The sequence below is a fragment of the Pongo abelii genome, chromosome 12 (assembly GCF_028885655.2).
Source record: "Pongo abelii isolate AG06213 chromosome 12, NHGRI_mPonAbe1-v2.0_pri, whole genome shotgun sequence".
NCBI lineage: Eukaryota > Metazoa > Chordata > Mammalia > Primates > Hominidae > Pongo > Pongo abelii.
In genome coordinates, this window is record NC_071997.2 from 39,276,811 (window position 1) to 39,293,817 (window position 17,007).

At 39.2% G+C, this 17,007-nt stretch overlaps 1 protein-coding gene across 15 annotated transcripts in view; it reads left to right on the plus strand.

Moving 5' to 3' along the window:
* Window positions 1–16,268, plus strand: part of CCDC138 (coiled-coil domain containing 138) — a 110,052-nt gene extending 93,784 nt beyond the window's left edge. For 7 of the 15 annotated variants that reach the window (XM_054547899.2, XM_054547900.2, XM_063713553.1 and 4 more), the window contains 4 exons: window positions 4,420–4,558; window positions 6,962–7,050; window positions 13,537–13,659; window positions 15,884–16,268. In XM_054547899.2, the coding sequence (XP_054403874.1) occupies window positions 4,420–4,558; window positions 6,962–7,050; window positions 13,537–13,640 (332 nt within the window). In that variant the 3' untranslated portion in view covers window positions 13,641–13,659; window positions 15,884–16,268. Of the gene's footprint in view, window positions 1–4,419; window positions 4,559–6,961; window positions 13,071–13,536; window positions 13,660–15,883 lie in introns of those variants that run through there. The other 8 variants (XM_063713556.1, XM_054547904.2, XM_054547906.2 and 5 more) reach the window with 4 other exon arrangements.
* The last annotated feature ends 739 nt before the right edge of the window (window positions 16,269–17,007 follow it).

The following is a 17,007-nucleotide window of genomic DNA, read 5'->3' on the forward strand; positions in this document are numbered from 1 at the left end:
AACACCTCCCACCAGGCCCCACCTCCAACACTGGGAATTCCATTTCAGTGTGAGATTTGGAGGGCACAGATATCCAGACCATATCCAGCCTCAAGGTTCTGGGCAACCCTGCCTCTGTATTTTTGCAGGGCACAGACCATGCTGCAGCTCTCACAGATTGGAGTCTCGTGTCTCTCCTAGGCTGGAGTTGCACACTGGTAGGCCCTACCCTTCCAGGGTTTCAGAGACAGCCCCAATCCCATGGCATGTCTGAGCATTGCCCTAGTGGAGGCTTCCTATGGTGGCTTTGCCCTCACACCTCTACTTCGTATCACTCTATTGGGGGGTTTCTGCAGTGGCCGTGCCCCATGACAGCTCTCAGCCTGGGCACTCAACGCTTTTCTGGCATCCTTTGAAATATGGTTGGAGGCAGCCACACCATCACAGCTCATGCACTTGCACACCCATGGAGATGGCACTGTGCAAACACCATGCCAAGGTTTATCACCTGTGCCTTCTAGAAGGGTGATCTGAGCTGCACCTGAGCCTACTTGAGCAACAGCTGGCGTAACCAAGGAGCACTGCACCAGAATTTAGGGAGCAGAGCCTTAACATTGTTCTGCCACAGGCCCCGGAGTTCAGGGCCTGTGATGGATAGGGCAACTCTGAACATCTCTGAAATACCTTACTGGTCATTCTCCCATTGTCTTGGTAAATAGCATCTGGCTTACTTCCATCCACACGAATTCCCTTAACAGATGCTTGCACCGCACCTTTGGTTTCTCCTCAACAAGCTGTATCATTCTTTACAACATGGCTAGGCTGAGAATTTTCCAAATCTTTAAATTTTGCTTCCCTTGTGATTATAGAGTTCATCTTTTATTTGTTTCTATCTTCTCACATTTTACCGTAAGCCAAGAGAAGCCACAAACACCCTCAAGACTGCTTGGATATTTTTTCCACTAAATATCCTGTTTCATCACTCTCAGATTTCTTCCACAGAACACTAGGACACAGGCACAATCCTACCAGGTTCTTTGCCACTTTATTACAAGATTACCTTTTCTTCTGTTTCCAGTAACATGTTTCTCATTTTTTTCTGAGCCCTCATTAGAATGGCCTTTACCATCCAACATTTTGACTGTGACCACTAAGGTAATCTCGAAGAAGATTAAAGCTTTCTCAACCGTTCTGCTTTTCTTTTGAGCCCTCACCACTCTTAATGCTCCTTCCACAGCAACGTAGATTTTTTCTAGCATGCACATCCATACTCCTCCAGCCTCTACCCATGACCCAGTTCCAAAGTTACTTCCACATGTTTAGGTATTTGTTACGTCAGCCTCCCGCTACTGGTGCCAACTTCTGCCTTAGTATGTTCAGGCTCCTATAACAAAATTCTCAAACTGGATAATTTATAAACAAATTTATCGCTCACATTTCTAGAGACTGGGAAGTCTAAAACCAAGACACCGGCAGATTCAAAGTCTGGTAAGGGCCTTTTCTCATAGATGGTACCTTCTAGCTGTAGCATCACAGAAGGGGCAAACAGCTTCCTCAAACCTCTCTTATAATGGTACTAATCTTATCCATGAGGGCAGAGCCTTCATGACCTTATTACCTCCCAAAGGCCCCTCCTCCAAAAACCATCACCTTGGGAGTTTTAACATAGGAAGTTTGAGGAAGACATTTAGATTGGAGCGAGCACTAAACTTATTCATGAGGGTTCTACTCTTAGTGCTGTAATTACCTGCCATAGGCCCCCTCCCCCCATAACTATCACCTTGGGGTGAGGATTTCAACATAGGAATTTAGAGGGGGACACAAACGGTCAGTCTGTATAATACCAAGTGTATTCAGGTTGAAATTCTAAACTTGAAAGGATGTAATGAATTTGAACAATGTAGTATTGAAAAAATGTTAAAACCACAATGTTTTTATTTTATAGTTAGCCTGTCTCATCTAGAGAATCCCAGAACTTTTTCTTTCCTGTATTTTACATGTGCCTCACAGCTTTAAAAGAGAAATTGGAACTCAAACCAGTGAACCTCTTTTACTTCTTTTTTTTTTTTTTTTTTGAGATGGAGTCTCACTGTGTCTCCCAGGCTGGAGTGCAGTGGTGAGATCTCAGCTCACTGCAAGCTCCGCCTTCTGGGTTCACACCATTCTCCAGTCTCAGCCTCCCGAGTAGCTGGGACTACAGGCGTCCGCCACCACGCCTGGCTAATTTCTTGTATTTTTAGTAAAGACGGGGTTTCACTGTGTTAGCCAGGATGGTCTTGATCTCCTGACCTCGTGATCCGCCCACCTTGGCCTCTCAAAGTGCTAGGATTACAGGCGTGAGCCACTGCGCCCAGCTGAACCTCTTTTACTTCTAAAAGACCTGTACAGGCTTCACTTTTAAAATACGCTGATACGTTAAAATGTTTGGGGGGTGTTGGCTTTTTTTTTCCCATTGCAGAGGTCATATAAGGAAGTTTACTTTTATTTGGCTTGGTATTCTATTTGGAGCTTCATGTAATAACCCTTAAATGTGTGCCAAAGACTTGATTTAGATATAAAGTATAGTAAAATAAAGTAAGATGTATTCTCTGTCATGCTTTTGCCGTATGCAGAAAAATGATTATAATTTTCTTGTGTGCTTTCTGGGCTTTTTGATTGAAAACATTGATACTGTAGATTGTAGGTATGTTAAGAACCCCTCAGTTACCTTTCTGGTAATGATTTACATTGTTCTTTTTTTTGGGGTGGGGGATGGAGTTTTGCTCGTGTCACCCAGGCTGGAGTGCAGTGGCGCGATCTGGGCTCACTGCAACCTCCGCCTCGCGGGTTCAAGCAATTCTCCTGCCTCAGCCTCCTGAGTGACTGGGATTATAGGTCCTCGCCACCATGTCGGGCTGATTTTTTGTATTTTTAGTAGAGATGGGTTTTGCCGTTTTGAGCAGGCTGGTCTCGAACTCCTGACCTCAGGTGATCCGCCTGCCTCGGCCTCCCAGAGTGCTGGAATTACAGGTGTGAGCCACCATGCCCAGCCGATTTAGGTTGTTCTTTACGCACTAGTTTGAATTCTGTTAGCTAGACAACAGTTAACTTCCTTGTTTACAGTTTATAGGAATCATGTCTCAGGACCTGAACTAAAACTGTGTACAGTTGTTTAATGAGGCTGCTTGAAATTTCAATTGATTTGTTTTTAGCTCTATTTGTAGATTATGTGTGCTGTATCTGTAACCTAAGTTTTTAGTCTTTAAGAAGATTCTGTGTGACACTCTCTCACATGGGCTCGTGCTCTCTCTGTTGTGCTCTCTCTCTCACACACACACACGCACATACACATACCTCGGTAAACTGTGTTTAGACCATGCTTTTGTTGGACTATTACTGTGAAAGTAATGAGTTTGGTTACCCTACTTTTACTACATAGTTATATGCAAAAGACACATAACCATTGTCTCCAGTGCTCCATTCCTAGCATATACCACTTAGTCTGTTTTATCCTACTATAGCAGAATACCTGAGACTGGGTAAGTTAAAATGAACAGAAGTTTAATGGCTTATATTCTAGAGGCTGGGAAATCCAGTATCAAGGTCCCGGCATCTTGTGAGGGCTTCTTGTTGCATCCTCACCTGGCAGAAGACAAGAGGGCAAGAGAGAGCAAGAGGGGGCTGCACTCACACATGGCGGTGGAGCCTCATGGCCTTATCACCTCTTCTTAAAGGTCCCCACTCTTAATACTATTACAGTGGCAGTTAAATTTCAACATCAGTTTTACAGGGGACAAGCATTCAAACTACAGCATTCTGCCTGCAGGCCCCCCACATCTCATGTCCTCCTCATAAACAAAATAATTCATTTCATCTAAATAGCCCCACAAGCCTTAACTTGTAACAGCTTCAACGTAGAAGTCCAGAGTCTCATCTAAATTAAATGTGAGACTAGTCTTTTTTTAAATGAATCTTTTCCCTTTTTGCTTTTATGCTCCAAAGGTTCTTCCTTATCTAGTGACTATGTAAACTGTCATTAATAGTCAAGTGAAATTCACAAATTTGGAGGCTCTTTGATTTGTTTTTTGTTTTTTTAATTTACTACTTAAGCAGAATTTCTTGTTGCTAATTATAGTATTTAAACTGAACTTATTGTTATGAACTTACTGAAGAAATAGCTTTCCTCCTTTCTTTCAAACATGGGATTTCTTCTAGATTTTGCCTAATAGGAATTTAATATTAGGGTAAATAATCTTATCTTTTGTTTGCTTTGTTGAATAAGAGCCAGTGGATGTTTTAATTTTTCAAATGATGATATTTTCACTCAAAAATTTAAGTATGAAAAGAATGAAAATCTAAATGAATATTTATAAATGCCTCACATAGTTCTGATTTTAATTTGTTTTTAATTTCCTTTTTAGCTACTCCCTAATGGTAAAGCACTGTTGATTTGTTTTGCAGAATCCTTGCAGCCTTTCCTGGAAGCTTGTAGCAACTCTTCATTTTTTCGTACTTGCTCTGTGCTGCTTCGAGCCCCTAGGCTTGATCTTCAAATACTAGAAAAACTCAGTATTATTTTACAGAAACTTTCCAAAATCAAGTAAGAATTTCTTATTTCTAACATTTTTTATTGAAAAATACCTTACTGTGATCATTTAGACCAGGGGTGTTTAATCTTTTGGCTTCCCTGGGCCACACTGGATGAAGAAGAATTGCCTTGTGCCACGCATAAAATACACTAACACTAATGATAGCTGATGTGCTAAAAACAAAACAAAACCTCATAGTGTTTTTAGAAAGCTTACAGATTTGTGTTGGGCCACATTCAAAGCCATCCTGGGCTGCATGCAGCCCAGCCCATGGGCTGCATGCAGCCCAGCCCATGGGCTGCAGATTGGACAAGTTTGATTTAGACCTTTCTGAATCCCATGCTACTTAAGCTTTGATTATTAAAAAAAATTTCCATTATACAGATGTAGAAAATTAAGATTCATGAATACTAATGCTGATCTAAGACCACATATTTAGTGACAGACTAGAATTAGAGTTCTGATCTCAGAACATCTAGTTGTTTCTATAGCTCATTTCAGATAAATGAACTTTAAATGCTTCATATAAAAGTAAGAGCAGTTTTTAGCAACCAAGTAATATCAGGATAAATTCTTGCATACTGGTATTCTGTAATACCACAGGTGAAAATAAAAAGATAAAAGTGTATTTTGCAAATTCTTATTGATGTACTAAAGTGAACTTAGGGAATGAGAATGAAGCAAGCAGAAGAGATTTTAAATTACTTTGGTAACAGGGTTTATTTTAGTGAACTCTTATGGACTGCCTACTGCCACTAATTTGGATTTTTTTATAAGAATCAAGGGCTTTCTGTTTCCTCATCTTTCTCCTGACTCAGAAACTTGTATAACCAGTTACTAAACTATAAATAAGGACATCGATTTTAAGTTGTATTGGTATACTCTAGTGTTTCCTTTGAGGCAAATCTGGACACCTTCTATCTCAACTCATTTGTATAACAGTAACATTTTTATTTTGATTTAGGTTCATCTCTTCTCCTCCTGGCGTCATCCCCTCATCCATGATTCCCATGGTAGAGAATTTAGATTTTACCAGGCTTCCATATGCTTGAGTAGTAAATGCAATGCATCTTGAAATTATTTGTAGATAGAGATTAAGAGATCCATGTGTTCTATTTGGTAACATGCCTAGTAGAGGATTGTAATAAATTATTGTCAAATTATAACCTTGTAATTTGACTGACCAAATTACTAGCGCTGAATTTATCAATTTACTGTCTTCCTTTTCTTGCATACTATACCGTGATTCTCTTGATTTCAGTAAATTCCTAGTAAGGCCTATTGCAGTTACCCTATGGTGCCATGAAGCTGCAATAACATTACTTAGATTTAATTCTTTTTTACTTCTTAATTCATGGGATTTTTTTTTTTTTAAAGTAGTCCCAAAGTGCAAGTATAACCTTGGGCCAAAATGTTTTACTATTCGTGATATGTTTGTAGCTTAGGTTCATTTTAGACTTAGATTAAAAAAACAAAGCTTGAACAAGAGGACTGGGAATAGTTGATGCTCAAGCAAATCTTAAAATAAATCTTTAAGACCACAAAATATGTAAATCCTTTTGTATTAGGATAGTACATAAGGTTACTTGACAAACTCTCTTGAAAGAGTTTGTCAAATAACTAGACAAGGAAATAAGAAACATAGCTAGACAAGGAAATAAGAAACAGATTCTTAATGATTGAAATGAAATTACTGACGAGTTATTAGAAAGAGGATGGTTGAACAAGTATTCTATAGCCAAGTCAAAAGATAAACCAATATTCTGCCACTTTAAAAAGGCCTGCTTACTCAAAATAGGATGATCAAATGTTTGTCTGTTTTGCCAGCTGTGAAAAAAAAATTCTCACGCTCTCTAATAGTGAATAGGGTGCAATTTTCACGGTTGTAAAATGGTTCCAGGCTGGGCACAGTGGTTCACATCTGTAGTCTCAGCACTTTGGGAGGCGAAGGAAGGAGGATCGCCTGAGCCCAGAAGTTCAAGACCAGCCTTGGCAACATAGTGACACCCTGTCCCTACAAAAAATAAACAAAATTAGCCAGGTTTGGTGATGTGCGCCTGTAGTTCTAGCTACTTGGGAGGCTGAGATGGGAGGATTGCTTGAGCTGGGGAGGTTGAGGCTGCAGTAAGCTGTGTTCATGCCACTGCACTCCACCTGGGTGCCAGAATAAGACCTTGTCTCAAAAGAAAAAAAGGTTTTCTTTTTTCCCCAGTGGTTTTCTGCTTCAGGTTTATCTCATAAAACCTATTTTGTTTGTTTCAGCATCCTAATCTTTTAGTCGCCTATTTTCTCCACTGTTTTTAAAAACAGATGCCATTTCCTCATGTTTACACATAAATTATCTTTCAGTGTCATTGCAGATAAACTCTCTAAGTATGTGTAATTAAATAATGTATTCATTTTTTTTTTTACAGGAGTAATAAGAAGCTCTTTGAACTTTTTACGATTCATCTGATGCTTCAAGAAATACAAAGGACAACAAACCCAGAGCATGCATTTCTCTGTATTAATCTAAATTCAACTCTGTTCAATTTGGGTTTAACAAAATGTAACTCCCTGGTCTCCAGTGCAAGCCATTAGACTGGCTAATTTTTTAATATAGTATATGTGGTGCTTATTTATAAACATGTAGAAATTACCAAAGTAACTACAATTCTACCAAGTAAAGTTATCAGTAGCATCATTTATCATGAAAAATAAATAATTTTTTTGAACTGTAAAAATGAAATCTGTAGAAGGTATTGGAACTTCTGGAATGTTTCAGTTCAGGTAAGGTAGTACTAATGTACAAGATGGCGTTTCTAGAATGTATGACATTGAAGTGACTTTTTGTAAAAATATATTAGGAAAATTATTTCTTAAAATTATGTGATTATTTGGAATAAAATTGGTTCTTATGTGAGAACAGGGTTAAATAATACTGTCTATTTTCTTAATATATTAGAATCCTTGCTTTTGAAAGCAAAAATATATATCTTCAAACTATCATCTTGATACCATAACTTTTCTATATACTGTGTCCTAGATTAACAGATGTTGATTTTTTTTTTATTGTGCTCTTTGTGGGATAGAAAAAGTTTTTTATTGTGCTGTTCACAGTTTTAAAAACTTTTTTGTTTTCAAAATAATTATTACTGGAGCATGTATATACAAGGCAAGACATTTTTTAAACATTGAAAGTTAAAAATAATAGTCCTGTTACCAGAAATATCTCTTGGTATAGCCAAAGATGAGTAAAGTGGCCAGAGGTCTGGGTGAAGTAAAGGTGGTAAAACTTGGGACTTAGGACAGGATACTGAGAAACATTGTTTTAAAGAGTCATAAAATCATATATGATCAGTGTATAATCCCAGTTTCAGGAGTTAGAAGAAATTTTCAAGAAACTATTGGGCTTCTTCAAAAAAATACCAGAAAATGTGCCATTTTTGAAGTAGAAACAGAAAGCCATAATGAAAGAACAGGCCAGGGTGAGAATGGTGGAACCATAGAAACTTAAAAATGCAGAAGGCCAGGCACGGTAGCTTACGCCGGTAATCCCAGCACTCTAGGAGGCTGAGGTGGGCGGATCACCTAAGGTCAGGAGTTCAAGACCAGCCTTGCCAACATGGTGAAACCCCGTCTCTACAAAAAATACAGAATTAGCCAGGCGGTGGTGGGCGCCTGTGATCCTAGCTACTCGGGAGGCTAGGCAGGAGAATCACTTGAACCTGGGAGGCAGAGGTTCCAGTGAGCCGAGATCACGCCATTGCACTCCAGCCTGGGCAACAAAGTGAGATTCTGTCTCAAAAAAATAAAAATAAATAAAATAAAAATGCAGACGCCAAAGTGCACATTAGAAACAAAAAATAACTTCATAAAATAGGATTAGCATGACAAGAACAAACAAAAAGTTCTCTCGGAACTCAGAGTACATAGAGATGGTACTCATGAGAGTGGATGGCAGATACTAGGACAGAGCCTGGCACTTCTGCATGGCAGCATTTGGTGTCTCTGAAGAAAAGAACAGAACAAGTGGAGTGGAAGCAATATTCAGAAATATAGTTGAATAAAGATTCTGGTGGCCATAGAAAGAGCTGCATGTACAGATAGAAAGGGCTCATCATGTTCCAGAAAAACCTATGAGAAAAGGGTTCTATAATTAGATGCATCCTGGCCAAATGGTAAGTTATAAGGATAAAAGCACAAACAAAAGCCAGTTATTTACAAGAAAGGAAAAACCAGGCTAGCCTTATAGAATGCTGGAAGGTAATAGGGAGCTCTAGAGGAGAAGATTTTTAATCCAAGAATTTATCCCTAGTGAAGATGCCTTTCATAAGTGAAGACAATGGAAAGACAGCTTCAGACATTCAAGCTTTGAGAAATTATACCACTTATGTACTATTCTGGAGAAAGAAACGACTTAAAGATTAATCAACTTAGAGATGAAAGAAAACAGTTTATTAAATCAACCTCATATCAAAAGCACTGAACACTGAAACAACTTAAACATTAAATAATTGTAACTGTTTATAAGATGGAGTGAGATGTTAAATTCCTCAAAAGGATAAATAATGGAAAAAGCAGCCCCCTCGCCCTTCCTTCCTCCATCATCATGATGTGTACGGTTGACTCCATTTCTCACCCTGTCTTCTCACAAGTCTTTCAGGGTCAAGTGATTTCAGGCCAAGAAACAAAAAGCAAAATTGTCTCATTCCCCAGTGCATTCAGATGAAAACTGATAATAAAATCAGGTACAGTTCCAAGAGGAGACACTGGAGAGGAACCACGCTGGGTCTGTAAGGAATTGCAAATGAGATGGCACACATATTTATGCTGTATCAAGGTCACTGTCATCTTACCATATCAGACTGAAAATGTCACCACCATCTGGACAGTCTGATATGTTTTATTGGGAAAATGTTTTTTCTCTTTGTGTATATGCTCTGCACTAGTAGGGTGGTTTAGTAACAAATATGTGAAACCTTTTATTAGAAAAAAATTGTTTTTAAATAATGGGAAAAGCAATATGTTAGTAAGTATCTGGGTAAGACTATCTTAGCCTTTGTTAACAAAAACTAAGAATTGATGGGGCCTTGAGATTGAGGTAGAGATGAAAGAGGAGCTGTTAACTACAGTGTTCTACATTATCATCAGAAAGAGTTGAAGTGTTAATTTCACTGTTAGAAAAATGTAAGACACAGAATCCTTTTGGAAAATATCAAGGAAACTATTAAAAATAGCATAAATATTCTCAAAACACTGAAAAAGAAAAATGAAATATATAGATATAGCAAAAAATAGAATGACAGGAATGTGAACAAAAATATTTAGGATAAAGAAGTTTTAAAAATTATAAGTTCTTTATGGTCATGTGCTAATAAATTTGAAAATCTGAATGAAATGGACTATTCTCTAGGAAAAGATCAAAACTGGCTTAAGAAATCTGCACTAGCAAACCGTTGCAGTCATTTATTTATTTATTTATTTATTTATTTATTTATTTATTTATTTATTTTTTGTAGAGACAGGGTTTTGCCATGTTGCCCGGACTGGTCTTGAACTCCTGAGCTCGAGCAGTCTGCCTGCCTCAGCCTTCCAGAATGCTGGGATTACAAGCATGAACCAGTGTGCCTAGCCTACAGTCTTTTATAAAATTATCAAAGAATTCTTTTTTAAAATGGCTGCAAGTCCAGGTGTTTTACAAGTGGATTGTTTTAAAATTTCAACATGAAATATTTAAAGTTATTTAAACTGTCTCAGAATGTAGAAAAATCATCCAAATTCATTTTATGCAGTTAGCATGAATCTGGTATCAAACAGTTGGCAAAATGAGAAAGAATAAGATTTAAAAATCTCAAAGAATTATGGAGAAATTAATACCAACTGCATATGACAGAAACATTAATCCATGATTAAGTAGGATAACATACATTCCAGAAATACAAGATTAGCTTTCTAATAGAAAAATATATTTTGGCCAGGCTAAGTTTTTAGTATATTATTATTATTTAATCCTCATAATAACTTTGTGAGATGGGTCTTTTAATTGTTACCATTTTATAGATCAAAAAAGAAATGAGGTTAGGGAGATCTGAGTGACTAAGCCAGTATCATTGTTGTGACTAGAGCTCTCTTAGTTGAAGGGGAGTGAGAAGAAATTTGCAATACTAGATTTTTACCCATATTAGAGTTGTGACTAGAGTCCTTGAGTTTACCTCCTCTCTTCCAACCTTCAAATTTATTGGAATAACAAAAGAAATGTTTCTAGAGTAAACAATGTAAAATAGAAAATTTTTATTTTCAGCAGGGTGGTGGACTATATCTATTCTCCAGGTGCAGTGCAACTAAAAATGTTAAGAGTACATAAGCATGTGGTTGAGCTGGTGGCAAAGTAAAACAGTTCCTTGGAGGCCAGACATGATAAACAAATCCAAAGCAAAAGAAAAAATTTAAAAAAACAGAGATCAATGAAATTGAAAACAGGAAGTCAACACAACCAAAAGCTATCTCTTTGAAAAGATAATAAAATTAATAAAATTCCAGCCAGGCTAACTTAAAAAAAAAACAAAAACAAACAAAAAACAAGAGAAGGCACAGATTGCTAATACCAAAAATGAAAGAGGGGACAGTACTGTAGATTCCATGTTCATAGATAGGAAGACTCAATATTGTTAAGATGTCTGTTCTTCCCAACTTGATCTATAGATACAACGGAAATCCTATTCAAAATCCTAACAAGTTATTTTGTGAGTACCAACTGACTTTCTCCCATGAATTATGAACTTTCCTAATGACATCTAGAAGGCTAAACTTTCTAGGTTTTCATAGCTAGAGAGGAGCTAGGGAGGAGACATCAAGGCCTGGCTTCAAAGCTTCAAAGGACAGGCTGACTCTCTTGTTAGAGTTTAATGGAGCTGGTGACTTTAACTTGAAGGCAATGCTCATTTACCATTCTGAAAATCCTAGGGCCCTTAAGAATTATGCTAAATCTCCCCTGCCTGTACTCTATAAATGGAAGAATAAAGCCTGGATGACAGCACATCTGTTTACAGCATCATTTCCTGAATACTTTAAGCCTGCTGTTGAGACCTACTGCTCAGATAAAAAAAGACTCCTCTGAAAACATTACCACTTATTAACAGTGCACCCAGTGACCAAAGAGCTCTACCATGGACATGTACAAGATTACTGTTTCCATGCCTGATAACATAACATCCATTCTGCAGCCTGTGAACCAAAATGTAATTTCAACTTTCAAGTCAATTTGCTTCTCCATATATACTTTATAATTCATGGGAGAAAGTCAAAATGTCAACATTAACAGGAGTTTGGAAAAAGTTGATTCCAATCCTCACGAATGACTCTGAGGGGTTTAAGACTTCAATGGAGGAAGTAACTGCTGATGTGGTGGAAATTGCAAATGAACTAGAATCAGATGTGGAGCCTAAGATGGCATGGTCTTCCAATAGAAGGCTGTTTCATCTACAGTGAAAATCTGTTGTGTAGTGTAGCCACTTCATCAGTGGTCTTACCTCAGTCTTGTGGAGAACTTGCTGCAGCTTCTTCACCAGCACTTGCTGCTTCAACTTGCACTTTTATGTTATGGAGATGATTTCTTTCCTAAAACCTCATGAACCAACCTCTGCTAGCTTCAACCTTTCCTTCTGCAGCTTCCTCAGCCTTCATAGAATTGAAGAGAGTTAGGGCCTTGCTTTGGATTAGGCTTTGGCTTAAAGGAATATTGTGGCCGATTTGTATCAAGACCACTAAAACTTTCTCCTTATCAGCAATAAGGCTGCTGTGTTTTCTTATCATTTGTGTGTTCTCTAGAGTAGTGCTTTTAATTTCCTTTAAGAACGTTTCCTTTGCTTTCACAACTTCGTAGTTTGGCACAAGAGGCCTAGCCTTCAGCTTTTCCTGGCTTTGGACATGCTAAACCCAACCATTTCTAGCTTTTCATTTAAAGTGAGAGATGTGAGACTCTTCCTTTCACTTGGACACTTAGAGGGAATTTTAAGGTTATTAATTGGCCTAATTTCAGTATTATTATGTCTCAGGAAATGAAGAGAGATCCAAGGGGAGGGAGAGATGGGGGATCAGCCAGTCAGTGGAGCAGTCATAACACACATTTATCAGTTAAGTTTGCTGTCTTACATGGGTGTGGTTCTTGGCATCCTAAAACAATTACAATAGTAACATCAGAGATTATTGGCCAGGCACGATGGCTCACTCTTGTAACCCCAGCACTTTGGGAAGCTGAGGCTAGAGGATTGCTTGAGGCCAGGAGTTTGAGACCAGCCTGGGCAACATAGCAAGACCCTGTTTCTACAAAAAGAGTAAAAATAAAAATAAACCAGCCAGTTGTAGTGGCAGGCACTTGTAGTCCTAGCAACTTGAGAAGCTGAGGCAGGAGGATCACATGAGCCCAGGAGTTGGAGGCTGCAGTGAGCTATGATCACACCACTGCACTCCAGTCTGGGCAACAGAGTGAGACCCCGTCTCAAAAAAAAAAAAAAATAGATTACTGATCACAGATCACCATGACAGATATAATAACATAATAGTAACAGAAAAGTTGAAAAATGCAAATTACCAAAATGTGAGCTCACGCTTTTGGAAAAAATGGTTCCAATAGACTCACCAGATGCAGGGTGCCACAAATCTTCGATTTGTAAAAAACGAAGTATCTGTGAACCACAGTAAAGGTGAAGTGCAACAAAATTATGGTATGCCTGTATGGAAACGCAGAGCTCACACCCTTCTGATGAACAGACAAGTGTCGGATCCTTTTCTGTGCTAGCAAAGGATTTTAAGGGTTTGGAATTCTCTCAAAGTGTAAAGCTCTTAGGAGGGCGTTACTGGGCAAAGCAGTGCTTTATCTCATTCTCTTGTTTGCCTGTTCAAACTTCCTACCCATTGTAGACCCACTTGCTGTGTTATTGCAGGTTAAGCCCCCGAGACCCTTTTCTCTCGCCTCTTCTGTTCACTTACCATCCCTTTTCCTTTTCAGGTCATCCTCCATGTCCTTCCGATGTCCACATGGCTCTTCATTTTCTTCTCAGGCCTCCTCTTTCTCTCTTGCCATCTAAGTTATTGAAATTCTTGAAATCCTAAGCTGGCCTGGCACTGAGAGGTAAGCACCTGAGAGTGTCAGTCTTCCCTAGATAAATGGAACTGTGCACAGATCTGGGACTGCTGGAAGGGTGTGAGGTAGGAGTTTAAGGATGGCGCAAGTAGGGTGGGGCTAAAAAAGACCTTGTCTTCTTTATATAGGAGCATCGAGATTAAACTTGGTACTGAATTCAGCAGTGTGCAGTTCATTTCTTATTTTCCACTGTATTTCATTTCAACCTATCCTCTATATTTTACGAGCCCAAAGCCTTTAGATATGTGTAGAGGAAGGTGTGATACAGCTTTCAAATTCTTGAAATTTGCCCAAGAAATACTTTGTATCATGAGGTCTGCAGTTATTTATACAAATCCCTGAAAATGTTTCATGGCAAATCTGTAGCACCCAGTTGAGATGAAACCAAACTGGAAAAATCTCTGTGGCTGTGGTTATTGTCAGTTCTGTAAGATGAAGATGGGACCAGTGACAAGAATGTGCACTATTTACTGAGCACTCACCTGCACGGGGCCATGTGCTTTTCAGACATTGCCTCTTTCAGTCTTGAGCACAATGCCAGTTGTGCCATCCCCTGACATACAGATGAGATGAAGATCCAGACATAACCAGCAAGGGCAGGGCTGGGATGCGATCCATGTGTGCCTGGTTCCCAGGGTTCACATGTTTGCAGTGTTCTCTCCAGAACGGTTTGCCTTAATGAAGAGAGGATTCAGGATGTCCAGTTTCAGCCTCACTGGCTGGGCTGGAATCTTCCATTGACCCTTCCACTCTACATTCCTTCCTGGCCTGGGAGGCTCACTCGAGTGGGCTTCTTGCTGGGCTTGGCCAGTGGGGGTTGCCATCAGGAGACAACAGGGCATCTGCTTCTCCAGGGCATCCCCCAGGGCACAGTGCTCTGTGACTCAAGGGTCTGCCCCTCATAGTTTCCCTAAACCTCACTCCTCTCTTTGTAAACAGCCCCTTTATAAATTATCCACCTTGAGGGTGTCATCTGCTTTCTGTCAGGAGCAGCACTGACTCACTAGCATCACTCCTAAATAATGTGAACTTGTTTTGATTTTTTGTTTGAGGCAGAGTCTCACTCTGTTTCCTAGGCTGGAGTGCAGTGGCATGGTCTTGGCTCATTCTGGGCTCAAGCAATCCTTTCACCTTAGCCATCCCAGTAGCTGGGACTATAGGCATGCACCACCATGCTCGGCTAATTTTTAAAATATTTGTAGAGATGGGGTCTCGCTATGTTGCCAGGCTGGTCTTGAACTCCAGGGCTCAAGTGATCCTTCTGCCTCGGCTTCCTAAAGTGTTGGGATTACAGGTATGAGCAACTGCACCTGCCCAATGATGTGAACTTTTAGTAAGTTACTTCAGTTCTCTGGGCCCAACTTGCTTTACCTGTCAAGCAGGGACCATGGTGCCTGGTCTCCCAGATTGTGAATGTCAAAACAGGTAGAGAGGCACTTCGGAAGATAAACACTCCTCAGAATGGGAGCTAGCAGTGTAATTCCACAAGGCACAGAATGGGCACTCAGTGCATAGCCTTACTGGAAGTGGAGCTTCCTTTGTGAGAAAAGGAAACCTCTGAGACAGTGAATATGTTTCCATTCCGAAAAGCTTGATGCAATCAAAATAGAAGAAAGAGCACCGCTGAAGAGAATAAGTGAAGAGATCGTTGTTTTGTTTTTGCTTGTTTCTTTTTGGTAGTGACAGCGTATTTCATGTAGGAACCTGTGACAAAGCTCCACATAATAAACATCAGAAAGTCAAGGATGATGGTTTTGGCCAAGGAGCAAATGACACATGCCACAGCTTTCCTGGCAGGTCTCCTTTTCTAGATTGTGTCCTCCCGGATAGGACTCTCAAGCAGCTGCAACAGGCATCTTCCAGCTGGGAAAGGCCACTTGACCTCTTTTTCTCTTTCGAAAGCCAGGCAGCTGTGAGTCCAGGCTTGTCACTCCTGGGTGCAGGCTCAGGAATTGAAGATGGGTCTGCCAAGCCACACACCCTCGTTTGAAACACCTCTGCTCTGTGGCCAGGTTTTTCAGCCCCTCCCCACTCCCCATCAGCAGTGGCTTCTGGAATTTCCCTGTCTGTAGAATGAAAATAGTTACATCAAAATTTCTTCCCAAGGAGCTAATTGGAATATTGTAATACAAATCTTTGCAGAGAATCAATACTGAGAGATGCTAAAGGAGAATTTAGCTCATATAATTACTAATAGGTATCTCTTTTCCAGGTACTCTGTAAGGGAGCTGAAACTTCCAGCCTTTCTTCCTGTTCACAAACCCACCTTCATCCGCCCCCAATGCTGGACTTTGGTTTTTCATGTTGCTTTTGCAGAACTTTAAAACATTTGAATCTTTCCCTGATGAGTTTTTGTCCTGAGGGGCCGGTGCAGTTTGCTTGGCACTTTGTTTTCCTCTCATATAATTTTTCCCTGCCAATAAGGCATTTAGGCAGAGAGAAAAAGTTATTGAGCATGTGCATCCAAATTTGAGATGATTGTTATTTCATTACCTGATGACTTTTAACTTCTTTGATACTGTGTTTGTCTTATGAATGTAATGGCTTTCTCACTTTAATGAAAAGTTATGCAATAAAATTGAAAAGTAAGTACTGTATCTGTAAAAATTAATTCCTTTTTAAATATGAAGAATTAATGGAACCAGGCTTTATTTTTTATTTTATTTTTTATTTGTACAAATCTGCGGGATACATGAGAAATTTTGTTACATGTGTATAATATGTGGTGATCAAGTCAGGGTATTTGGGGTGTCCACCCGAATACAATACATGTTTGTTAAGTGTAGTCACCCCAGTCAGCTGTTGAACATTGAATTTTTTCCTTCTAACTTACTGTATGTTTGTACACTTTAACCCAGTTCTCCTTGTCCTCTTCCTCCCACCACTCATGATTCCCAGTCTCTGGTATCTGTCTTTCCCCCTCTATCTCTATGTGATCAAATTTTTTAGCTTCCACATATAAGTGGAAACATGTGACATTTGTCTTTTTTGCTTGGCTGTTTTCACTTAAAATAATGACCTCTGGTTTTATCCATGTTGCTGCAAATGACATGACTTCATTCTTTTTGTGGCTGAATAGTATTTCATTGTGTATATGTACCACATTTCCTTTATCCATTTGTCCGCTGATGGGCACTTAGGTTGATTCCATATCTTTGCTATTGTGAATAGTGCTGCAATAAACATGGGGGTGATAGATATCAATATATCATATTGATTTCTTTCCCTTTGGGTAGATACCCAGTAGAGGGATTGTTGGATCCAGTGGTAATTCTAATTTTAGTTTTTTGAGAAATCTTACTTTTCCATAGTGGCTGTTTAAATTCTCACCAACAG